General features: G+C 44.4%; 2 protein-coding genes across 4 annotated transcripts in view; both read left to right on the top strand.

Annotated features, from left to right (window-relative positions):
* Positions 1-7,252, top strand: part of STON2 (stonin 2) — a 77,613-nt gene extending 70,361 nt beyond the window's left edge. For both annotated transcript variants that reach the window (XM_066998168.1, XM_013194600.3), the window contains 2 exons: positions 1,319-1,521; positions 2,673-7,252. In XM_066998168.1, coding sequence (XP_066854269.1) covers positions 1,319-1,521; positions 2,673-2,756 — 287 coding nt within the window. In that variant the 3' untranslated portion in view covers positions 2,757-7,252. The remainder of the gene's footprint in view (positions 1-1,318; positions 1,522-2,672) is intronic.
* A 13,236-nt stretch (positions 7,253-20,488) lies between these two features.
* Positions 20,489-25,358, top strand: part of GTF2A1 (general transcription factor IIA subunit 1) — a 36,243-nt gene continuing 31,373 nt past the window's right edge. For both annotated transcript variants that reach the window (XR_010831911.1, XM_066998171.1), the window contains exon 1: positions 20,489-20,791. Coding sequence is in view for 1 of the 2 variants with exons in the window: in XM_066998171.1 (XP_066854272.1) it covers positions 20,762-20,791 (30 nt within the window). In the remaining variant the exon portion in view is untranslated. The remainder of the gene's footprint in view (positions 20,792-25,358) is intronic.

Below are 25,358 nucleotides of genomic sequence, written 5' to 3'. Positions count from 1 at the left end.
AACTATCTAGACTGCTTAGAAATACCAAGCTCAATCTAGGTATAGGATTTACACCAGGTTAATTTATTTTTCACAAGCCTACTTTAAAAGTTAGGTGGGATGTTGTGATGCCCAAGCCTTTTCAGAGTGCTCACATCCTGTCAGGATGAGTAATATCTCAAAATCCTGCATCATGCTTTTCAAGCTTCAGCTCAATGAGGCTGACTTTGGGCTAAGCTCTGGATGAGGAGCTGACTTCCTTTCAAAGCCCAGGCTTTCAAGTCTTTCATACGAGATGTTTCCCTGCTCTTCCCATGGGGAGCTTTCAGGCTTTCCCCACCCAGTTCTCTGCCTGCCTTCTTCCTGCCTTGTCTCTCTCCTGTGCACCTTGCTGAGCTGTGTGCATGAGGAAGAACTTTCCTGAGGAGCAAGTAGTCAGAAGTGCTAAAGCCTGTACTAGTGGCAGACAAGGATTCCTCTCCTTTATTTACACAATATTTTATTTACACACACTTACATAGTAGGATGCCTTCAATCAGAAATCCCAAGGTGGCTGTGAATGCTCTCGTCCTCATTCTGCAGGTAGAGAAACTGAGGCACAGAACTTAAATGACTTGCTCAAGAGTTTAGGGAGTTGAGAGCAGTCAGACATAAAACTGACCTAGCTTGACTAGCAGTCTCTATTTTAATTTTTAAACATCACTGTTGTCAGCAAAACAAAGGGAAAAATATAATAGCAAAAATAATCAGTTACTGATGGCAGAGCTAAACATGATTACTTTCTCACCTTTTCATCTTTAATGATTAGCCATCTTGTGGTAGGTTAGAATAAAGAATAAGCAGTTATTTCCAAGCTGTGCACAAATTAGCTTTTTGAACCTGGGAAAGTGATTTAGTTTTATCCAGTATGTTTTCTTTCCCAATAAATGAGGATAACAATTTCAAAAAATAAACATGAAATATCTGCCAAATCCACCTTTACTTCCTATCAATCCATGGCATTTTAGAAGGATGTGCCACAATGTGCTGGGGGAACCAGAAGAAGGGTAATACCTTTTCCTACACTGCTTGATTTACGTCTTGAATTTTCACCAACTGAAAGCAAACTAGACTGATTGGCAGTCACTTTAGTAGTTTATTTTGTTTAATTGGTCTGGAAACTCCAAAGTATGAAGTTTCAATGGCATTGAAACAGGTAAGATACTGTCGCTTGCCACAAACTCGTTCCCCCAGGCAGATCATCAGTTTCTTGCTGTTCCATGACGTTGCTTCCTCCTAGATGTGGTCTTTTCTGATCCAACCAACACAACTTTCATGTCTGTTTGCTCTCTTTTTCCAGCTTCTGGCCATCCTCACTGCTTCTTCTGTCACCTAGAGCTTGGCTCTGACCGGGAAGTGCCTTCCAGTTTTATCCGCTACGTAGATGTGGAATTCGACATGCCCACCACTTCTGCGTCCAAAGCCACGGTTCGGTCCATCTCTGTTGAGGATAAGACTGATGTGAGAAAGTGGGTCAACTATTCAGCACACTACAGTTACAAGGTAAAAATGAGTATTTGACAATCACCATGGTTACTTTGCGTACATTGTCTTGAAAAGTGTGGGCAGACAAATGAAATACCATGGGCAGATGAGGTGGGAATTTGGTACTGTCAGGCTCTGTGCAGTTGCTACCCACGTGCAGCCTACTGATTCATGGCAGATAAGCAGTGGGTTATCCCTCCGTTAAGGCGGACTAAACTTACTTACAGTTGCTTTGTGAAAGAGCATGCAGACAGACATTCAGTTCCTGGGGAGCAGCTGATAAGCCAGGAGTGTGAACATGGAGTTTTGCTGCTCTTTGTAGTAGCTGCAGTGGGAGTGCTAAAGTGGGAGTACTACAGCAGACAAAAGGATCACATTATTTGTGTGCTTAAATATTGCTTTTTCCTGCCTGCCCTAAGGAGATGAGCAGATGGGAAAATGCACGATGTATATACATGCCAAGAATCTCAGTATGCCAAATCTGCATGGTAGCTGATCACTCAGCACAGAAATTGGCATTCTACCTGCCTTTTTTAAGAGTAATGATGAGAGATACTGAAAAAAATCTCAGGGCAAATATTTCTGATGTTAAATGCAATTGCATTTTTAGTAGTCACTTAAATTCCCTGGAGATGACATTTGATCTTCCTAAGTAAGTATCCCTTCTAAGAATTAAACATTGTATTATCCCTGAATTTTTGGAGGTATTGAAATTTAGAACACATAAGTAAATGTGCATTTTGTAAATGAATTTCTTTGCTTTTATCAAACACTTTGCATTGATCTTCTCAGGGTTTAAAACTGAGGCTGGTCTTCTGCTGTCACTTTGAAAGCCACCTAATCTTCTGCAGATTTGGTTCTGGGTTTGGATTCAAAGTACAGCTGGGGATGGTGATGAATATAAAATCACGTGAGACCAATTCTCTTCATGATATTGTCTCTTCTGGACAATGATGTCATGACACTATTGAATCATAAAACTGTCTGGATTTGACTTAAAACCCTTAGAGTAAATCAAATCCAGCTTTTCCTCCTCAGCCTATTTCTCTTTACAGGCCTCTCAGTTTACCAAGTGTTTCTTCACCTGAGCAGTAACCACTAAGGAAGATTTTTCAGTCTTTTGTTTTTCTTTCTCATTACCAGTGTTCTCCCTCTTTTTCCTCTGACAGGTAGAAATAGAGCAGAAAAAAAGCCTGAATGAGGATCTGAAGGGAGAAGATACTGCAAATCTCAATGAATGTGCCACACAGTGAAGGAAGATCAGTTTTCAAGTCCCAAGAGGGGTGGTCAAATTAACATACTCGGAAGAAAGGACTTGCAGGTTTTTTGTATTTTTCTTTTAAAGGTATGGAATATTGCTTTTAAAATAATGCTCTGAAGAGTATTGTTTTTCTTCTTGATGATCCATACTTTGAGAAGAAGCTCACCAGTGCTTTGTTTGGAGTGGACCCATGGGCTTTTGCTAGAACTATTTAAGTATATATCACCAATACTGTTGGTGTATTGACAGAATGAGTTATTTTTCTTGTATGCTGCTTGGCTCAGTCATCAGCAGATTCACTTCCTTCCGAACAGCCAGAAAAAAAAAAAAAAAAAACAAACAGGGAGCATCAAGTGAAAAATGATACAAAATCTCATTTCTGAAGTGGTCAACAGAATGAAAACCCTGAGCATCATTCTGGAGAATCAACAAACTGCATTTTACACATGGTAAATGTCAAGTGGACGAACTACAGACAGTACAGCTAATCGTGTAGCTGTTCTTCTATTCACCCTTTCCTGCCTTGTTCTCTGAACTACATTGTTGTTGTGCACATTTTTGTGGGGTCTGGACAAGCTACAAGAAAGTTTCTGCAATTTCTTAAAATTTTCAAGTGTTAGTCTGGGCTGTTCTGTTATCTTGACTGAACATGGTTACAGCTGCTAGTAACAGGGAATGTGTGTTATAGTAGAGATGATACAGAAGGGACTTTGCTAAAATTAGATCATTCCTGCCTAGAAAGATTTAAGGGAAACACATTGTTGTTTTTTTTTTGGTTTTGTTTTGTTTTCTTCTGTTTAGTTTTATGTTTTCTTGAAAGGGTAGTGTGGATGGTTATTGAAAATGTCAGAGTGCTATTACTTTAACAATGTTGTTTGCCTTCCCAGTACTCCTTGGAAGTCTGCCCTTGCTTGCAGCACAATATTGCTTTCATGTTCTATCTTTAACTGACAATATAAGTAATTTTTGTGCAGCTATCTTTATAAAATCCCCATTAACTGAGACCAAAAATATATTTTTTTTTAATTGAGATGTTTAGATCTCCAACTACCTGAAACTAGCAGCAAGTTTTAAGCCTTCTTTCTAAACAAAAATGCAGAAGGAAAAAATCACTTATTCATATATATTTTTTCAGATAAAATTTTCAGATAAAAGAGTGTTTGAAACACCTATTTTTTGTAGTTGTTTCCATGGCTTGCATAATATTTTGTCTCAAGATATTTTAAATGTGAAGAAAAAAAAACATAATTTATTAAAACATTTATCTTTTGAAAGATTACTACTGACTTTAAAGTCATAAATTTGGAAAGCCTTGGCAAAGTAATTTAAAATCATAATGAATTAAAAAGCATTTTTAATAAATTTATAGGTTTATTTTATTTTACATTTCATACGAAAGAAAATTAATATTCACCCCTGGTTTACTACTTTCACTGTGATTCCTGTAAAAATCACTGCAGTGCTAAAGTCCCAAATAAAACGTGAGATTAACTATATGAGTCTATAACTGGTAGTGGGAGAATTTAAAACAAATTATAGGGAATTTCTAAATGCGGTTTTGTATGCACCTGAAGTTCGGGCTTAGATCAACCTACTGATAAATATTTACACAGCCATGTTGCTGCACAACCTCTGGCAAAGGTACACTGCTGTAAATACATAAAGTCTCAGTCCTTCTAGGGCTTCTTCATAAGCATCTTACTGAAGCCCAGAGAGCTCCTCTGAGCACACCATCTACTACTAAGTATTTGCAATGTCTTTCTATAAATTGAAAAATGGTATTAACTTTTATGAAGCATTTTGAGATCCATGGATGAAAATTATTGATAAAGTGCTACGAATTATTTATTAAATAATAATGTATATAGGTTGCGAAATATCTGACAGCACAGAGGTGAATTCATGACTGATTCTCAGCTCTGCAACCACTATCTGTGATGAGTTTCATGTCAACTCCTCTCTACAAAATTCACTACATTTCAAAGGCATTCGAAGAACTTTTGGGTGTATTTCCTGTTTTTTCACTGCTGCTCGTAGTGTACAGTTTCTGAAAAGGACTGGCAAGAAACCCAGCAAGGCAAAACTGAATGTGTTCTGAGATGTTGCTGAGGAAGTGTGAGATGTTTTGTGAACGAACCAGTTACGAGATTTCCAACTCTGATCTGCAGAGTATGAGAACTTTTGCCTTTTTTCCCTCAGACCCTGAAAACACAAATAATTAATAGCAAATAAGCAAAATTATGTTGTACTCCTTAATGAACGGGGGAAAAAAAAATCAGAGGAATATCTTTTTCCATCTCTGTTGAATTCCAAACTATTCAATCTCTATCATGCTCCAACCATAGACTATTTCATGACCCAACAATTGAAGGATTAACATACTGGAGTTTTGTGGATTTGCTTCGTTTCTCTTCTTCATCACTGATTCTTTCTTTTGTCAGTTCAAGGTTAATGAATGAAGGTAAGAGTATGGGCCTGACTCTAATCTCTCTTACATAGTGAGTTGTATGACAGAGGCATCTCTTCCAAGCCTAATGGGGTTACGCAGACAAAACTGGAGGATTGTATAGTAAAAAGCTATATTAATTCATTTTGATCTCTGAAACATATCTTTGTGATGTTCCTGCCACTGAATTTTCAAGAGCATGAATTTTTGAGGTATGAATACCTCAGTCAGAGTTTCAAAAGATCTTACTTCCTATCAAAGCACTAGTGTAAGTAGTTGGATTTTTTCAAAAGAGCACTAACAACCAAAATCTTCAGAAAATCTAATATTGATACTACCAAGTGTCACCACTCAAAGCTTTTTTCCATCCAGCCCAATTATGAGCGTTGAGCATTTGAACACTAAGCTCCTAAGTGCCCTTGTTGAGGCTTCCACTGTTCTTGCTTGATTAAACAGTGCCAATTCTTTGGTGTTAGATACTGCCACTGTACGAACTTCATGTATGTGAACTGTATGCTCTTCATGCACAGGGGTAAAGCAGTAATTTGGACAGACTGCTGTTGGAGGTGAGAGGAAAGGAACTGAGAGTTTTGTCAGTTTTAGAGTAGCAGAACTGGTTTAGATGGTTTAGATACAAGATAGGCCTGTAGTGGGGGTGATTTATTTTTATTTATTTTTTAATCTTGGGGAAGAATCTCTTTAAATAGTTTCAGTTTAACACTCCTTTTGATAAAGATATAATCGCCGTCTTTGGTTTATTTGAAAGCTTTGTAGTACTCAAACACTCCATGCAGGAAATGTGCCTTCAAGGTAAGCATACATTTACTCCCTGAAGCTTATTCCCACTTTGAACCTTCCTTCTATATCTCATTACAATTTTGATTCACTTTGTACTGTGGTAAGACTTGAGGTATTGCAGGGAATTTTGCCTAGAAAAATAAACTGAAATGGTCTTTGATCACAAGGGGTAAAGATGAACATCATCTCCAGGCAGCTGAGCTTATTTTAGTGAACTCTTCTTACATTTATTAACTATGGATACTCTGCTAGCAAAGGAAAATGGGTGAATTTGAGATATTACAAGTTACAGAAATAATTGTAACTGACTGATGATATTTTTATCCTTTAAAGTATTTTATTTAGATTCAAATTTAGTCATCCTATGAAGGAGACAGATTTTAGGTTCTTCGTTGTAGCAGTATCATAAGAAACATCACAGAAATAGTTTACCTTTTCTGGTGGGTTGCTGGCTGACATACTGGCACGACATCCAAGACCTGTTGGTCTACCTGTCCAAATGACTTAGTAGCTGCTAAAACTCCCTCTTGGTCATTCGACTCCCAGGACTGAGAACAATTTCATGCATAAGAGCTTGAAAGCAATAAGAAAAGGTGTACAAAGTTCAGCCTGGAGGTAATTATTCTGTCTGTTGCTTGCATGAAATTCTCAGTAATTTCCTCAGCTCTTGAATGCGCACAAAATAATCAAGGCCCTGATAGGTGACCTCTGTTCCAGAGGTTGAAAAATTCCTGTCTGTGACTCTTAGCAGCCCTTTCTGTAGCTGTACTCATCTCCAGAACTGGTCTGTGCAGAACACAGATCACTTACAGAAGAAGTACTTACCCTCTTCTGCCAAGAAGTTAAACCTACTTCATGCGTTGTCTCAGATACAACAGTTACATATAATACAATTCTGAGATCACAGAATTTTCTGTGATAACAGGTGTTGTTGTGCCTAGCCTTCTTGCTTTGTTCAGCCATCTACCCATCTATCCATCCACCCATCCGTCCTACCCTGCCTCTCTCCCTCTACTTGCAATTCATTCTTTGCACTATTGACAATGATCGGTTTGATTATTTTGTAACATGTTCCTACCTTTTTTTTTTTTTTTTTTAAATAAGAAAGTCTATACACTGGCTGACTTTGTAGAATTGGTTTGTTTGTTTGTTTGTTTTTTCTTTTTATTTTATGAGTTGAAATGGGATGTAATGTTTTGTTTGAACTATGGGAAAACTTAAATAAATGTTAAGGTGAAACAGCATATCCACGTTTTCAATCTGAAATCGAAGTTGTATGTATTATGTGCTGTATAGCCTGATAACTCCTCTTAAACTCAGAGGAGGAAGTGTTTTGAATGGTATAAGGAAGGACATAAATTACAAGTAACAGGATTGTTTACAGAAAAGATATTATTTCATCTGATCACCCAGACTGAAAGATAGACTGCAAACAAAATGAAGCAGGCCTAGAGCATGAACCTTGTAACACAGACCATGCAATATAGCAGAGAATCCAACACTTTGAATGTAGCTGTCAAAGTAATTGAGAATTGGAGCCTCTGCTCAGTGCTCATCTTGAATTTCTGCTCTCTCACTGCTAAAGCCATGAGTGGGAGAGCAATGTCTTCTTGTGATCAGAATATCTTTTTGCAAAGCAATAAGGATAAGGTCTAAACACCTCTGGTATGACCCTTTGTGTTCTTTCAAATTTGAATAAGCCATATATCATTTCATACATTTTTCCACTTCTCTCAACTTCACTTTCTCAAAAGCACTCCCTGAATCGGACTGAAGAGCTGGGCAGTCTCATTGACCAAAGAAAATCAGACACCCGTCATAAGGGCTGCTCAGATTATCGCTCTGAGCCCAGTATGTTCTCCATAGTGCATGCCTCAGTACAACTCATGGTTAGTAAGCCAATCATTTTACAATATAAGAATTGGAGGCACACAAGGAAAGATTCCTCATGCTCATTATTCAAGAGTAAATCAACCAGAAGAAAATCAGCCAGAAGAAAGAAGAAAGTTAAATAGGAAAGTTCAGGAACTGTTAGTAATAGCAGTTTGTTTACTATTATTCAGATATTCAGTGACATTTGGAAATGATAGTATCAAATTGGGAGGGTAGGATTAGATTAACTGTCGTAGCTTCATAATATAAAAAATGGATAAAAAGGGGGAGAGTTATTAAAAAAAAAAAAAAAAAAAAAGGAAGACAAAGTTTGAAACCATGCAGCTCAAAGTTCCTTGGCAGTAATTCAGTCCTTCAAGACAAGCCAAAATATGGCCCTAAAAGAGATGGAGACCTCAGAGTACCAGCGCGAAGTGTACCTAAACAAAAGACATCACTGGGGTGTGATAGGGCAATTTGGAGGGAAAAAGCACCAGAGCTTTCTTTCAGTGCTCTTAGTTGCCATGACTGCCCTTAGCATCTAACTCAAATACGTTGTCAATTTATGAGTAGGACAAAACCTGCTGAAGGTTAGCTGAGGTAAAGCAAAAGATAAAGAAGCAGCCCATTGTTTCTCATCCAGAAGCCTGCTGCAGCTTGGGTACAGTTCTGTGTCACAGCAGATGTGCCTGAAACACAAAGCTTACAAGTCTCCGAAAAAAACACACCTGTCCTTTTGGTCACAGAATTAGAAGCCTAAAGGCAACTACCCCTCCCCCCCCCCCCCCCAAAAAAAAAAATATATATATATATTTTAAAGGTAGATGGAATCATATGGAATCATATTCAAACACCGAATATGAATGATGTATTTTTGAATCCTGACTGATGGAGAGGGCTGACTGTAGCAGAGCCTGCAGCCGTGCTGGGGTGCAGGGGTTGGGGCAGGCTGGTCCTTCCCTGGTCCAGGAGCCTGCTGCTGGCTCTCAGCTGCTACTGCCCCAGGTGCTGCCGATAAACCAGGAGCAACCAAAGTAGCCTAAGGAGTTTCTGAAGACAGAGGACGAATACAGTGTGAATACAGCTGAAAGTAATTTCCAAAGGGGAGAGCCTCTTTTGTAGAGGTTTCCCGTATGCAGAACAGAAAAGCAAAGATCTACTTCTTTGTGTGGAAGCTGAGAAACTTGTTAGGGCACAGTCAGTTCAGCAGCTGTATTAGTACAGAGAGTACTTAGATGAAAAGGGGATAAACTGGGAAAACTGCGTGTCAGCTCCCAGATGCAGGCAAAACTGTTGGGGAGTTCTGTCTTCTGGTCAAGAGAAACAAAAGCAAAATTGCAGCCAGTTTTCAACCAAGAGATGAATAGAGGCAGCTTCCTCTGTCTCCACCTCCAGCTGAATCAAAATCTTGTTTGAACTGCATCAGTATGCAGGATTATTTTATTTTCTCCCCAGGCTGTTCTCTCCACCCTTTGCACAGGAGGAAGAAATGTCCCTGGCAGGCAGGAGGTGACAGTTGGTGTGAGAGTAGCAACCAGGGGGGCGCGGGTGGCAAAATAGGGTATACTGAAGTTACAACCTCAACAGACAGAAATGTGCAGCGATACCTCACGAAGTCCAGTGATGAGTCAGGAACTACCAAAAAAATGTGACTTGAGGATTCACAGTTTGCAAACACCGATACCGGGAACAAAGGAAAAAACCAGTCAGAAAAAGAAAAAAGAAAGAAAGACTGGGAGGGAGGCTTGTGAATAAATATAATTGGGTTTGGAACTGAACCACAATGTCAAAATCAGTTGTCAAATAGTACCGTGACAGAGAACCAGAAATACACGGGGTGCTGAAACCGTGAGCGAGCTGTGGCCCGTCAGGCCGTGGGGTTGTGGTGCGTGGCCTGCCTACAGCCGTGGCCTGCAGGTCTGCAGGGTGAGGGGGCCGGTGGCCCAGCCCGCTGCCCGGGCGCTGAGGGACTGTTGCTCTCTGGTGGTCACTGCTGCCTGCTTCACCGACTACTGACCCACTGAGGAGGAAGCCTCAGAGAAGAGCAACTCTCACCGGTTTTCCAACTGTGAGCCTGGTGCAGAGTTTGGCCCTTTGTGAGACACTGCAAATCAGCCAGGCCCAGGTTTTCAAAACAGGGTATAAGTACCTCAGTCTGCTTTGTGCTTAGCTGAGAAAAGGCCAACAGACAGATTTTTCAGTGGTGCTGACGGCTCTTTTCACCAAAGCAGCCCTTGCCTGTCAGCCCAGGCATGCGCAGAGTCAGGCCAGGCATTAAAAGCACAGACTGCAGCAGCCATCGCCAGCAGCCTTAGCAGTATGTACTTCAAAAGCTGGGGCCTGCGAGTGTTCTGGAAAACAGGGATAGTGAGAATCAATCCTATCGAAAGACTGAGCTTAAATTTATGCTCGTAAGGCACTTTAAATATCTCCAACTAAAAAAAAAAAAAATATCCTGTGAAAGGATAACTATTATCTACTGTCTATTTAACACCAAAATTATGTGTATGTTGTATAGGCACACATAGGCAGAGGTGCCTTGTGTGGTGGAAGGGCCAGCAGTGCGATGTTTTTATTTTCCGGGTGCTCTTCAGAAAGACAGACACCCTTCCCTGATGCATACCAGTGGGACTAGGTCCGAGCCTGGGCAGCCAAGCTCAGTAATCCCATCAGCAAACCCCCAGCAGCTGCTGCCTCAGCCTGAAAGTACCAGGATTCCCAGGAGCTCTCAAAAATTTGTAGGAAAGATTTCTATGTGCAGCTACAGCTCAGCTCCTGTGCATGCCTCAAACTGCCTCTGCCTTGACACAGCTAAATAGCGAAAGCCAACCTGCATTTTCAAGCCAAGCGTTCTCCCGCATTCTCCCTCCTGAGGGGTCTCATCTGCTGTTGTATCGACAATGTATATCGTGCATTATAAACTTGCTCAGTGGTTAGGGCACTATGCTGGAGATAAGCAAAGGGCTTTGGGCTCCCCTTTTCTCCTTGTCTGAGGCTACCTGGCGGGACAGGACGGGCAGCTCTGCTCCTGCCAGAGGTGGAGACAGTTCAAGACAGAACAAGAGTGAGGGAAGACTTTGAGCGCTCGGAGTGCTGGCTGGGTTTGTCAAGCCTCGACTGCAATTTCTACAGCTGTTGAGTAAATTATGGAAATAGTCCTTGGAGCAGGAACTAGAATCCAGACCTGCCCTCTGCCTCCAGACATATCTTTCTCTGCTGAGCTCGCTGAACCTGGAAGTCCTTCTGCATGTTCAAAGTACTTGGGGTAAGTAATGGCACCGTTTGAGGACAGTACCTTAACTGTTCACTGAGGTGCAAAGGAAATACAAGTGTTTAAACACATCCTTCTGCTGTAGTTTCTAAGAAGTAATTTGTTATAAAAAGTCTCCTACCTGAAGTAAAATGGTCTTTCTGTATTAGAGCCTGGCAATAATACAACCATATGCCTTTGAAATAAATGCCTTATAGCATGGGGGCTATTTTCTTTCACAGCACCCACACAAAAATCGGTTTCAGCTTGTCATAAAGTAATTTCTTAGCTATTTTTTAGGTTTCATCAAAAGATGTACTAGTCACCAATTTTCAATTTACATTGATAATTTGACAAATTGGGCATTATGAAGATACTTTTATAGAAGTCACAGCCAACAGTCATTGCTCTCAAAGAGAGTGCTATTGAAAAATTTTAGCACGAAGACGGAAATTTTGAAAACGTTTCTCTGACTTTTGTTTGTTTGTTTTCTGCTGGAGTTAGTATATTAGCATAGGAGTTCTCCTGCCTCCCTCTTGTGGCTACGTTTTTACTCTCAACTTGGAAAAGAAACAACCTCAGTACAGCCACAGAGTTCATGATAGTTACCCTCCTGATACAAGCCTTCTCCTTAATTTTGCTAGAAAAGACCCCTTATGTTGGGAATATCCCAAACAAAATTTTTCTGCCTCAGGGAGAGATTCTTTTTCACTTTCATGTGGGTACAACTGAACATGTTTGATAAAATCAGTGGTAATTCATGCTGGTTACATTTTGTAATTGATTCTGGATGTTCAGATTCAAGTTAGCCAAATGTACGAGCTCCACCTAGGAGTTAAGACGGTATATTTGAGGTGATGTAATGTTTTCACACTGTGCTGGAAAGTCTAGACAATAACTTTGGAGTCAACTGCTTTGACGCAATGACCCTCCAAAAACTCATGGCCTATACATTTTAGGATATCTCTTTGTCCTTCCCGATCACCTTCCATTTAAGAATTGCACAGTCCTTTCCAAACATTAAGAAATTAAGCCCACAAGAACTGACTGAAATAAAAGACCGTACCTCTCAGATGATAAGAAAGCTATGATAGCATTAAATTGCTACCTTGGAATGAGAGAGCCCCAACTGAACACAAATCTAATGCCCCTCCATTGTTTCCTTAATCCACAAGAACATCTTCTCCCTTCAAGGTCCTTAGCAGACTTACACCACGTGTGGTGTTATTTACCTTGAATGTCTCTGCTCTGTGCCCTTGTATTCTTCATTCCTTAACAATTCACGCTGATACCAATACAGCACATTGCCTACTGCAACACTCATGAGAATTGTTTCTTGAAAGCCATAGCTGGAAACTGGGCAAGAGGGACCTGGAAACTTGTTGCAGAGAATGGAAAGAGAATGAGCTGCACCATTTAAAGACCACTGCTATGTTTCTTGCTTTGTTAGGCCTAAAAGAAAGTGAGTCTGCAGTTCTGCACCACTGTTTCTTGGTCGCATCCTCCAGCTTCATCTCCAGTTTCACCAGTGAAAGGGACTTGCTTTGACCACTCACACGTTTATGTAACTACCCGGGTGATATGGATAGAGATATTAATTATCACGTTGGCTTTGAACGTACTCTCATCTGCTTCACGTTAAATGATACCCATCAGCACCTCCTTGGCTGTCAGCCAGTAAAAACATTCATGGGAGCTGAGCCCAGCCCCATGCAGACTGCCAGGGGCTGGCTGCAGCAACAGCTACAACTTCTTGGGAAAAATCATTCCTGGTGCCTACAGACCAGGAATCTCGTACAGCCGCTGTGGGCCCTTTGCTCTGTAACCATTAATACTGCATCTGCATCTGGACAGTTCGCTTGGAAGAACAAATTCAGTCAGACTCGGGCACAATTGCATCTCCGCTGGATCAGCCGGAGCACACCACACCATGTGTGGGATGGCAAGCACCATGTCACCTGGCTCCCCAGGCTGCAGTGTATGCGGGTGTTCACTTGCCTGCCTGGCAAGAAGATGGGTGTGTTGTGTCGGGGCCATTTTGGGGGGCCAGCCTCTTGGTGCTGAGATGAGCCAGCCCCCATGGAAACCCCAGGCAAAGCTTGAAGCAGCTGCAAGGCCACTACTGCATCCTTCCCATGTGTCTACAAGGTGTTATTTCCCAGATACCACATTATTTCCCAGATATCACACCATCTGTGCCTCATCCCTTCTGGAACGTCTTAGTGAGCCATACTGAGATGCAGCATGGATCACAGCATGGTTTCAGTCCTTCCAGCACAAATACAGCTGCCTGAAAACTACACTGGAAGCATTGTTTTCTGCTCACTGTGTGCTCTGCCCATACCATAAAACAGCAAGCAAAATTGCAGGTATAGTGGGTGCAATGGAATGCCTCACTACAAATGTTAGAGAAATGTTAGAAAATAGAAACATAGACATGCTGGCTGCTAATTTGCCTAGAGTCTGTCTCTGGGAAAAATGAGACGGCAGATGACAGTAGGTCAAATCGCAAATATAGGAAGATTTGTAGTGGAGGATAATGCTTAAGATGGAAAAACAATCTTTCATCTAAAGCAGCAAGGCAGGGAGTAGGAACAAGCAGCTAAGGGAAAATATGAGCTCAGATTTGTAAGGGAAGCTTCACATTTTTTTACATTTTGCAGCTGTCAAAATCTTCATATGCCCAAGACTCACAGGTTACACACCATTTACCATGGAGACTCAAGTGGAAAGGAACTCTGGGAATGGGTCACAGGTTGGAAGTGGCAATAAATAGGCCTAGGGCCCTCTAGCTCCATTACAAGATGAGTTGGGCTGGCTCCTTCCTGCTGTTTTCCTTTCTCTCAAAGCCAGGGTCCCTGACTGCCCATCAGTCCTCATACTAGAACAGCTTTACCATTTAGATAATTAGCCCCAGCATGGGAACTGCACATTAATTGCTCGTAAGCCACAGGATGGCCACAACTGACTTCATGCTCACTGTTCCTCGCTAGGAAGCCTGAACACAGCCAAAACCGAGCTGAACTTGTTTCCTACAAATTTCCATCTTGTCCTGTGGAAAACAAACCTACAACTCATCTAGGAAAAAAAAAAAAAGGCAAAAATTTGTCTTGCCTGTCTGATGCCCCTGGTGCTGGGTCCCGGAGGGGATGTACGATCACCTCTGAATGGGCTGTAAAGTGTAGGGCACACCCATGTTTTTCCATGAAAGCTGTAGCCTGCTTGCCCTTAAAGCAGCTCTGAGTGATCCTCAGCAATCAGAGGCTTTGTGTGGTTTGCAAGGCCACTCACCTGGGCACGGAGGAACAGATATATTACCTAGGAGGCAGTGAGCATCCAAAGTAGAGCAAACTTGCCTTGCATAAATGCATTTTTAGTTTATGGACACGTGAACACATGAACATGGGACAAACGAGTGGGTAGAAGACACCACAGCACATCACCGCGTAGCAGTGGCTGCCCATGTGCAGCCTCTCACCTGCAGCAGTGTGACAAGCCCGGGCTGCACACACGCGCTGCCAAACGAACCACGGCGTTATCACCGACGCAGAGCAGCACCCTGCCGTAGTTACACGCGGCGTGTTTGTATTCTGGCATACTCTGCGGGGATTACTTGGTCATAAGTCACCACGTGGAGTCCGAGGTATGTAAGGCTCGCGAAATGACTCTATAGATCACTCAGTGCAAATTTTTTGCTATGAATCTTTCACTCTCCAACGCCTGCATAAATCAGGAATAACTTTGCTGAAGTGAATTCAATTTTGCTGTGGACCTTTGCACACAAGAGCTGGAATATACAGCAGTAATCAGTGAAAACATTTATCAGCATGCTGGGTAACGCTTGGCTTTAGAGTCAGTAACGCAGGATGCTGCGTGCAGGGAGAATCCAATCGGTGTTTGAAGTGCAGGGTTTTTGTTACCTGAGTTCTTTGTTTCCGGGCTTCGTGGCTCAGAGCCAGCAATATTTTGGCTGTTGTCAGAACCTCATCACAGCTGAGTAGCTGTGATTCACAACAGTTGCAGACTGAGTGATTAATTTTACTGCTTAAAAAGTACTTAATCAAGGTAGTACAGACAGAATGTGTAACTTGAAGGCACTCCTTTAGCTTGTGCCTCTGCAGACATGCTGTAACCTTCAGAATTTTAGGGGCTTTTTTAGCTATTTAAGAGTCAGTGCTCAGCATTCAAATTATGATTCATTCATTCTGTAGAAACCTAAACAGTAGGCGAACATATATACACGTGCAAAAACAAAGAGGTGGTCTCTGCCCTAGGACCAGCAATCTTCCTATTACAAACATTACAACTTGCCTACAGCAAGTGGGGTGGGCATTTCAGCACAGGACAATTCTTCTTCAATGAAAGGAGTCCTGAAGGCTTTTCTACATGACAAAGCATTTGGCAACAATGTTGTTTTGTAGCATTTCCTCTCCTGGTCACTTATGTCTACTCCTGTCAGCTCTTGCAGTTGCACTAACGTGTCTTTTGTAGGGTTACCCTATGAACCAGATCAGGAAACCTATCCAGGTTAAAAATTAGCCGCAGGAAAAAAAAAAAAGTACAGCAAGGAACTGGCACAGCTGCAAAAGCAGAGCACAGTCACACAGGGATGAAATAAGCAGAGTGGCATGGGAAGGAGGTATGAATGCCCCAAATCCACATTCTCACTGAGTGTTTTGGCGTCATAGGAGTGTTTGGGGTCAGTGTCTCAATTATGTTTTGCCTTTACAAACTTAGTGCAGTTTTGTCAACCAGAGATATGAAGGAAACTATCTCTGATTACAACTCTATGCCATCAGAAATCTCTACTAAAGTGCAAATAAATACACTATGGGCAACAGCCTAGAAAAGAGCTTGTTGCCTCCTCCAGCTGTAACTGATTGTGCCACTAGAAACAGCTGCTATAAAGGCCGTGGGGCAGGTGTGTGACTTTCGAGTGGGGTAGGCTGAGGGAGGTTAAAGAAAATCAATACTCAAAGTAAAGGTGGTAAGAGCAGTCCTAGAAAGCAAGTAGTTCTGCAAAATCTGATGTGGAGTTTGTACTAAAACAGAGAGGATGTTGTGATTCTGCTACAGGGGAAATTGTAATGTTGAAAAGAGAGGGTTAGTGGCAACTTTAGCAGAAAGTCTTTGCGTTGGCCTCTGACTTTGATGGTATTGTTTCCTAGTCTTTAAAGACCTACAAAGGCCTAAAGAGATCCACAGGTACGTGGGGACGGAAGGAGTTAGAGCAACAAAGTCACTACAGTAGTTGGTCCTCTGTTAACATAGGCTTCAGTGAGGGTGCAACTGATGTGTCTTGCTTGGAGGAAGACGGCTTTCTAATGTTGGTAGGCAGCTGTGTGGCATTGGCTGTATAACTAAGTGCACGGTTCTGGCGTCCTGTTTAGACATGCCTTAATGAGCAAGGTGTATACAAGTTGCTTCTAAACAACTATACTTATTTGAATGGTAAACAGTCTCAAACTGTATTAAGGCAAAATTCTGTGTACTTCCTACTTTGCTTGAGTAAGCACTTGGTGAACAGGGCAAGCCTGACACTCTAACAGCTTAATCCTGACAGAAAAGCTTAATGTGTAGCAAGCTCCTGGCCAGGCCTTGCCTGAAATAGCACTTGGAGTTGTGAACTCCCTGCCCTTGGAGAGGTCACTGGAGACAAACCCTGCTACTCTAGAATGACAAGGTTTGGCTCGCTGTGGTAAAGGCAGCTGCTTTGTGCTTGTGTTGGAGTCTGAAAACTGGCGTTGGTGTGCTTTGGTGAAGTGTGGTGCCAGGCTTCACGTTTCAGAAACGAGAGCAAATCTATCAAGAAAATCAGAGGTGTCTTAGAATAAGACTGACAGGACCTATTGCGTTCCATTTCTGCCTTGCTTTTGGGGGGTGTAAACCTAGTGCTGAAGGTAAAAGGGGAGTAAGCTTAATGTCCCTTGTTTCCAGCTTTTAGATTGTGTGGAACAGGCTGTTAGAAGGAAAATGTCACTCAAAAGATTTTACATAGCTTTTGATTAAAGAATACTATACCTGAACACTGAATGAAACTACTATTGCATAAGCTCCGTTATTTGTCAGCATCTCTTCCAACTCCAGAGGGCTGGCTGTATCCAGAAAAGCTTTTGTGTGATGTATCCACCATTAATTTCTGCCTGTGCCCAAAATTTTGAGTTGTGGTTTAAAACACTTAGTATTTTTTCAGGTCTGAAGGAACACTTCAATAAAAACTCGCGTTATAAATAAATTTACACTCTGGTACAGTGAGTGCTCTTTGTTTCCGTGTATGATCTAAAATGTTCTTACAGAGAAATGAGGGTGCTCTGATGCTGATTGGGTCTGGGTTTCTCCAGGTGTGTGAGATTAAGTGTATTCATTGCATACTCTTGGGAGACAGAACAGTAGCTTCAGATTTTTTTAATATTTTCAGATGAACAAAAAAAAAAGCTCTTCATGTAGTTTTTTTTTTTTTAAAGATAAATTTATTCTATTTTGACTTGGCATCAAGATATTGTGCTTCTCAGTTTCAGCTGAATTGCGAGCTGGTGGTTTTCAGTGGAAATCACAGGTACTTAGCACCTTCCAGTTTCTAGACTCAAGTGTGTCCCACACCCACTTCCCAAATTAGCAAATACTTATATATCAGTTCTCCTTTTGCAAAACATCATGAGCAATACATATTAAGAACAATATACTAGGACTTGCGAAGGACTTTAGAATGGAATTGCAATCAACCCAAAACTCATAATAGACCCTGCTACCCAGCTTCCTTCTCACAAGTGTTTTTTTAAAAAAAACAAAAAAACAAACAAAAAAAACTCTTCTAAATGATGTCGCTCTCTGATAGGCCACAAAGGAGATGAACTAAGAACATTGACATTTGTACTAATTTAGTAAGGTAATGTTTGAGTAGTACATCAATTTCTTCCTCTGATGAGAAGCAAGAGACTCATCTTGTACCAACAGGACAAAATCATCCAGGGCACTGAAAGTAGACTGTGTACACCTGCATGTATGGTGTTGGCTATAAAATATAACTTGTATGTCTTTGTCACAAATGTTTTGGTAGAGAGAGAGTTGCTTTTGCCTAGGATTGAGCATGAACTTTATTTCCTCCTCCAGCACACCAAGGATCAGCTTTTGATTTTGGAAACGCGTTTTTCCCCCTACAGTACTCCCTCTTTGGAACTATTTGCTTGCAGTAAAGGATGGAGTGTACCTAAATATCACCAGCTTGGCTTTGGGTAGAAAGTGCTACAATATGTATCACTGTGCAGTTCAAGTCTAGACAGTACAAAGCTAAAATGTCAACAGTAAAACTGGCATTATTGCCATACCTGGTGAAGCCACCGGCAGTTGGCAGTGGTAGAAATCTTAAGCTTGTGTGTTATCCCGTCTTTTCCTTAATATGATCCGTTACTGACTGGCAAACAAAGGATAAATACTGTTAGCTGTAGTAGTAATGCTGTGTGTAATTCATGCCTACTGAGACTATCCAGATCATTAACGCTCCTACTGCAGTGTGTATATATACCGTATATATACCCAAGTATGTTATTCCAGCCTAACAAAATGCTGAAGCCGAATCCACTAACATCAATACAGCAGGGCAGCCGAGGTGCTGGGGAAGTGCAGGGTGAGCAGGCTTCAGAAACCAGCTAACTTGCCCGCTCTCCGTCAGCTGCAACTGAATTAGATGGACCATTGACTTGACTCAATAGGGCATTTCTCGTGGGGGCTTGATTTGTTTCGCAGCAACATCCTTTAGAGGAGCTTGGGGGTTACCGGTGCCGCAGAGTAACTTGATACTGATGTCTGAGAAACTGTGAGGGGCTATGCCCTGCAGGCCCGATGTTCCTGGGGGACAGTCTGCTGAACTGCAGAAAGGAGTGCGATACCCCACTGAGCTGTTACTGCTCATGTCCGCATGCTGATTTTTGAATTACACAGCAAATCACTCTGGAAATCAGTGGGGTTTCTGGCCTATCCAGGGAAGGGAACTGAATCTATGCAGTGCTTCATCTTGAAAAGAGGAAGGGTGTGAATGGCAGTCTGATTCATTCCTGGTGGTGTGCCAGTTGCTTCAGCAGCTAAAACTATCTGTGAACTCTGCCTGTGAGTGCCCTTGCCAATTTCTTTGAGTTTTATGTGACTGTTTGTGCAATTATTTAAAGTGTAGAAAATGGAACGCCATGAGTGTTGGACAATTTACAGGCCCAATTTGTAAACACTCTGTGAGAGATTGCTACCTTCTTATTGCTACATCAGGAGTGAAGTAATACTAGCACCTCATTCCCCTTGCTCATTCAATATAGCTGAAGTCAGATCATGAATTATGGCTGCTGAGATGGCAGCCCCTCACCAGTCCTGTTGGTTGGGGTATGAGAGTGGAAATCTCCAGCAAAAATGTGGAATTGACAGCTGAGGATAGTAAAACTTTGTGGACTCTTTCCCATGTAACTTTTCTGCCAGAGCTCCAGCAGTATGCACCATAAACTGAATTTATCAGGTGGTCTGTTGTAATTAGTCAAGTCCCTATACAAAGTCAGCCCTTCAGAAGGGAGAGGAGGTATTTGTTACCACAGAACTGAAGGATGTTGAAGGAGTGGAGGGGCACAAATCCCCTCCTGTCAAAGGGTACGAGACAGGAGTTTCTGAACTTGCTACTTGGGCTAGTTGATAGGCAGGGCTTCAGGTTGAAGGTAACGTGACAGGGTTGGCCTGTAGTGCAGTATTTGTGCTGAAGCGATGTAATGAACTGAGTCAGAATTTAGTGCTGCTTTCCATTTATGCTTGAGCAGGGCTTTTACGTGCGACTTAGTGGTGGAGGTCTAAGCTGGATTCAGAAGTGCAAACTCTGATGGAGCAATGCTCATGTTTGAGGAGATTTTTGCTGTATTACATGGATCTCACGTGTTGCCATGGAGAGAGGGGACAGGGAATGGAAAAGGAAGGCGGTAAGGAGGGGAAAATGGAAGTCAAGCCAACTGGCAGGGCTCAGGCAACTCCCTGCACGGCTGGGAGGTGCTGTGGCCGTGGGCTCTTAAGGAACAGCGAAAACAAGCGAATTTGGACGTGAGTGAGGGCCGGTGGGGCACTGCAGGACGGGGCCGATCCCTATGGCTGGTGCCCCTCAACCCCCGGGGGCCGCCGGGCCCCTCAGGGCGACCCGTGACGTCACGGCCGCGGGCCCCTGAGGGCGGCAGCGCCGCCATTTCCGCCTCGGTAAAACCCGGGCGCGCGCGCGCGGCCACTTCCGCCTCAGCGCGGCGGCGGCGGCAGCAGCGGGGCGGGCGGGCGGGCGGCCCACGTGACGCGGCGGCGCTCTCGCGCGCAGCTCTCGCGGTGCCGGGCCGGCCCCCCCCACCCCCCGCCCGCGGCCCCCTCTCGCCCTGTCGGCTCGCGCAGCGGCGGGGCTCTCGCTATATAAAGGGGCGCGGCGGGCAGAGCGGGCGGCTGGCGGCGGCGGCTGCAGCCCCCGGGGCCGGCGAACGAGGCCGGGCCAGGCCCGCGGGGCTCTCTGCAGGCGGGGGGTAGAGGCCGGGGGGGGGCACGGCAGCCGGGCGGGTTTATTGTTTTAGGGGCGACTTCCCCCCCCTACCCCCCCGCACCGCGGTTGGGGGCGTCCCGGGGGGCTCGGGACATGGCGAGCTCGACTAACACAAACCCCGTGGTAAGGACCGGGCCGGGGGGCGAGGGGGGCCCCTACCCCCGCGCTGCCTGCCCTCGGGCCGCCCCGGCCCCCTCCCCTGCCCCCGGCCCGGCGGCGGGAAGGGGGCGGCGGGGAGGGGAGGAGGAGGAGGAGGAGGGGTGGCGGCGGCACCGGGCAGCCCCCCGGGGCAGCCAACTTGTGGCGCCCGGCGCCGGGCAGGCGGAGAGCGGAGCCCGGGGGCGGCGGGAGCGGGGCCGGGGGGAGCCGGGGGGGAGCCGAGGGGGGCGCGGGGCGGCGGCGGCGGCGAGGTCGGGGTCCGGCGGGGAGGGGAAGGAAGGGAAGGGCCGGGGGCGCCGCCGCCGCCGCCGGAGGGAGCCGCCCGGGGAAGGGGCGAGCGGCGGGGGAGCGCTGCTGCCGCCGCTGGGAGCCCCCGGCCGGTGTCGGTGCGGCGGCGGCCCCGGCCCGCGCCCCGCTGGAGCCATTTTATGTTGCTTTATCCGAAGGAGACGATGGTTGAAAAGCACTTCTCCCAGCCCCGCGGGTCGGGGCGGCTCGGCCGGGCGCGAGCCCGGAACTTTTTCTGCAGCGAGCGAGGCAGTATTTATTTTACAAAGACAAACTCTTCCCCTCCTCCCCTCCCCTCTCCTCTCCCCCCCGTGTCCCTTCTCGTGCTTTCTGCACCTTCGTGGGTGGCTTGCTGCTGTGCTTGCGCTCACACAGGTTCGCAATAAGCAGTCACACCAACCTGCGCGGCCACCGAGCCCCCCCAGCGCCGCTCTCCTCTCCCCCGCTGTCCGCCCCCCGGCCACGACCCCCGCCCCGAAACGCTGGCGGAGACAAACCCGGCGTCCCGGCTGCAGGCTCGGCCCCCTTGTTTGTGGCTCTGAGATCCATCATGGCTTCCCCCTGCCTTTCTGCCTGCCTGCTCCTTGTGTTCCTCCTCCCTGTGGCTGCCCTGTTTATATAGAGCTATTGCCGCTCTCTAATATAGACTCTGCTAGGATGGGAAGGTGCTTTCCAGCCCCACGTCACCGCCTCTCCATTTAAACACCACATCAGCCTTTAAATAGGGAGAGAGCCGCCGAGCGCGGGCTGGGAGGTGCATGCATCCGCGGCGGCGGCTGCCAGCCGGGCTTTTTGTCCCTCCGAGCCCGCCCGGCCCCGGCTCTCCCCGCACCGGCACCGGGGCCGCTGCCTCGCCTCGCGCAGCAGCCGGGCTCCGCGCTGCGCTCCCCGCGCCTCCAGCCTCTCCCGCCTTCCAAAAGCATTCACCTTTCTCTCCCCCCTTTCTTTCATTCTTCCCTATTTTTTTTTTCTTTTTTTTATGGTCACTAGCTAGCATCCAGCTAGCGCAGAGTCGCGTGTTGCCCGCACGGTCTTCCACCGAGCTTTTCGGCTGGATGGGGAAAGTAGAATTGAAATGGTTCTTCCGCGGTGTGTCACGGAGAGATGTGGTACTTACTGCGTGGCGCTTTGCCAACATCTGCCTACAGCTGTCGCACCAGAAGTACCATTAATATTAAAGTTTTGTCTGGGGGCCCTGGGCCGCAGATACTGCTTAATGAGTTTTACGTGCTTCTGGTAACTAAAGATGATGGATGCACGCGGATTTTGCTATAGTCTGAGAAGATTTTATTGCAGTCTGAAAAGGGCGAAGGTTTTGGAATTTTCATAAATACTTTGGAATTTTCACTAATATTTGAGTTAATGGCAATATTTCATATCCTACAAAACATTATATGAAAGCACGTGCAAAGCATCAAGGATTTCATTTCCAAATCCAAAATTTTATAGGCTGCCTGTGAAGTAAGGTCGTGCAATTGCAAAAAGGAGTGGCGTTGCTTTGTAGCGTTCTGTCAGGTCTTGTATCAGGAAAATTTCGGACAGCAGTCAGCCATTACGCGCAGGTCAGTGCTGACAGGATGCATTTCGACTGCGTGTGATCTGAACCTGCTAGTTGTCCTGTTCGAAGACCGCTGCCTTTACTTTCCTATTGAATGAAAAGGGTCTGTCTCCGTGTAGTAAATCCAAGGTTTCACTTCTCTTTTTCTACCAAGCTATTACCGAATAGGATAATACATGTACTGAATAATCTTCAGAGCACTTGTAAATAACTTTATTTCAGACATTTTCTAAGGCTTATCAGTGCTGTACCTCTGCTTCTGTAGAGCTCTCTTGGAAGGTGTCTGTGTGTGAACATGGTGTTCAGAATTGGAGAAGAAAAAAATTGAAATGAGCCTGACTCCAGTAGGCGTGCTTTAGGCTAAATTTCAACAAAGTAGTAAAACCTTGCAATCTGTGGTAAAAATCAGGCCTTGCTCTGTAGCAATGGTAACGGTGCTTACCTCCGGGTTATCAAAGAGGAGCGGGAACGTTTGGAAGCACTGCAGCCAGACGATGGCTTTAGCAAGCCAGATTTGGAGCCTGGTGTGCACTAGTATCACATCAGCATCCTATCAAATCTGGATTGCTAGACAGCTGTTCTTCCTAGTAAAGGGCCGATATAAAATGTTAACAGTTGTATGCAGTGTAAAGTTTTGTAGCTGGCAAACGTAATTACTTGTAAAAGTCTGCGACAATGTTTAAAAGAAAAAGCACGTTTTATTAATGACTTACAGTGTAGATTTTATATGTTGATTCTTCTTACGCTCTTCTTTTGATGTAAGTGTGGCTGAAATCAGTTACCTCTGCAGCACGCTGTTCCGGCTGTGGTGTAGCTGGCCTCTAGCTGCGTCTCCACCCCAGGAGAAAGGGGCTGGCAGCATTGCAGGGGGATCTGCAGAAGTAACTGGGAATAAACTGCAGTCACACGCACAAAGCGTGCAGCGCCTATTTCTTTGTGATGTGCTGGCTCTTGGAAACCCAAGCTGCCGAGCCCCGAGTGGTGTGATAACAATGACAAAGAGATGCAGGTTTTGTGCCCTCGGAACTGGTGGAATGTAGGAAATGTAGGCCCCCAAAGGCATGTGGCATTTCTTAAAATAGCCAGCTGCTTGCTCTTCGGATTTGGAGAGTGTGCATGCGCGGGTAGCAGTCTCACCATGCTCAGAGTTTTCTTTACAAGATGTACAGAGAAAGTGAAATATAATCATTTCCCTATGTTCCCAGAGGGGAAAGTACTAGATTTTAAATCTTTTCTGTGTGTTTGCGGTTATATCTAATAAATCAGGAATTTTAATTGTTGTCTTTCATGTATGGTAAGTGTTTGGGATAGTGTTTATTGAAGAGTGATTTGAGTATGTTTGCGCTTAAAAGGGCTCGAAGTTTACAGTAATGCTCTCTTTATGAGGGAGGCACTTTAATATAAACCAGATGAAAGCACGATTATTTTAATAGCGATCTTTTAAGTTTCTATTATGTTCTCGTTGCTTTCTTTGACTGAACGTGAAAATTTATTGCAGAGCTTAGCTCACCTGCTGTCCCATCTTTGTAGGCTCGCTCAGTAATTGTGTTCCTCTGTTTGGTTTTTGAGTGCGTGAGTATTGCATGAAAAAGATTGTCGTTCAGCTGCAGAGTTTTAGGCGGTTTATATAAGCAACTTGAGCATCCTGTAAATAATACTTGAAGCCAACAGTTAGTGTATATCTAAAACAATACAGCGTGCTTCCTTTTGAAGGTCAGGGCTTAAGACTGTTTTGTGATTTTTACTTGCTGGATTTACTTCTGTTGAAGTAGCAAAAGAGCATTTTGTGGTATTTTTCAAAATTCCTCAATGGATGGCTTTTGAAAAAGGCACTGCTGCTCCATTTATAGGAGTTGCATCTCTCTCGACTGCATGTTCAGTACGAGCATATACAGAAAATGTTTTCAGCCAGCCAAGCCAAGATTTGTCTGAGTATGGTGGAAATGTGTATATAAAATTGGGAAATGTAGGGGGTCAGACACTATCTCATCATAAAGCATGGATACTTTTTTCTCTGCTCCTCTCCTTTTTCTGCGCTCTTTTCCTTTTTCTGCTAATCATATAACAGTGGCTGTATTGCATATTGTGGTACTGGCTGATCAGACCAGTGCCCCAAAATTCTGGCCCATCATCAGGTCCAGTGTGCTGTACAGCTCATGCAAAGCGAGGCATGCATCTGCACACGGCTTGTGGGTTTGTTAACCACCTTGTTCCTGAGCCCCATTTGTTCAGGCTCACTGCATGCCTGTGGTGCCCTTGGGGTCTCGGCTGCTCACCTGGGCTGCTGGAGGTACCCCAGGGGGACACCACGTCGATGGCAGAGCCAACACCTGTGCTCCTAGCCAGCCTTTCTGCCCTCATGCTAAACTGGTGCTGAGCTCAAGAAGGCAGCATCCGGGTCTTCACATTTGCTTTTCCCCCTAATTATGCAGGAAGAAAAAAAAAGAAAATGTTCCCAAGCAGACTGTTGAGCTGTAAGGTCAGTTTGCTGTACATGAATATTAGTATTTTTTCGTAGGGCTTTATATTCCAAGAAAGCCTTGTAAGCACACCTTCCAGGAATGCCTGACAGGAGAATGTAACTGCTGGTGGAAGTCAGTAGGGCCTGTTTGTGTAAAATCTGTTTTATTAGTTAAGTGGATCCAATAGATGATTGAAGGAGAAAATGCAGCCTCCAGGAATTTG

This window comes from Anser cygnoides, chromosome 5 (genome assembly GCF_040182565.1).
Source record: "Anser cygnoides isolate HZ-2024a breed goose chromosome 5, Taihu_goose_T2T_genome, whole genome shotgun sequence".
Lineage (NCBI taxonomy): Eukaryota > Metazoa > Chordata > Aves > Anseriformes > Anatidae > Anser > Anser cygnoides.
The sequence above is the reverse complement of the archived record's forward strand: the minus strand, read 5'-3'. Positions and strand labels throughout refer to the sequence as shown.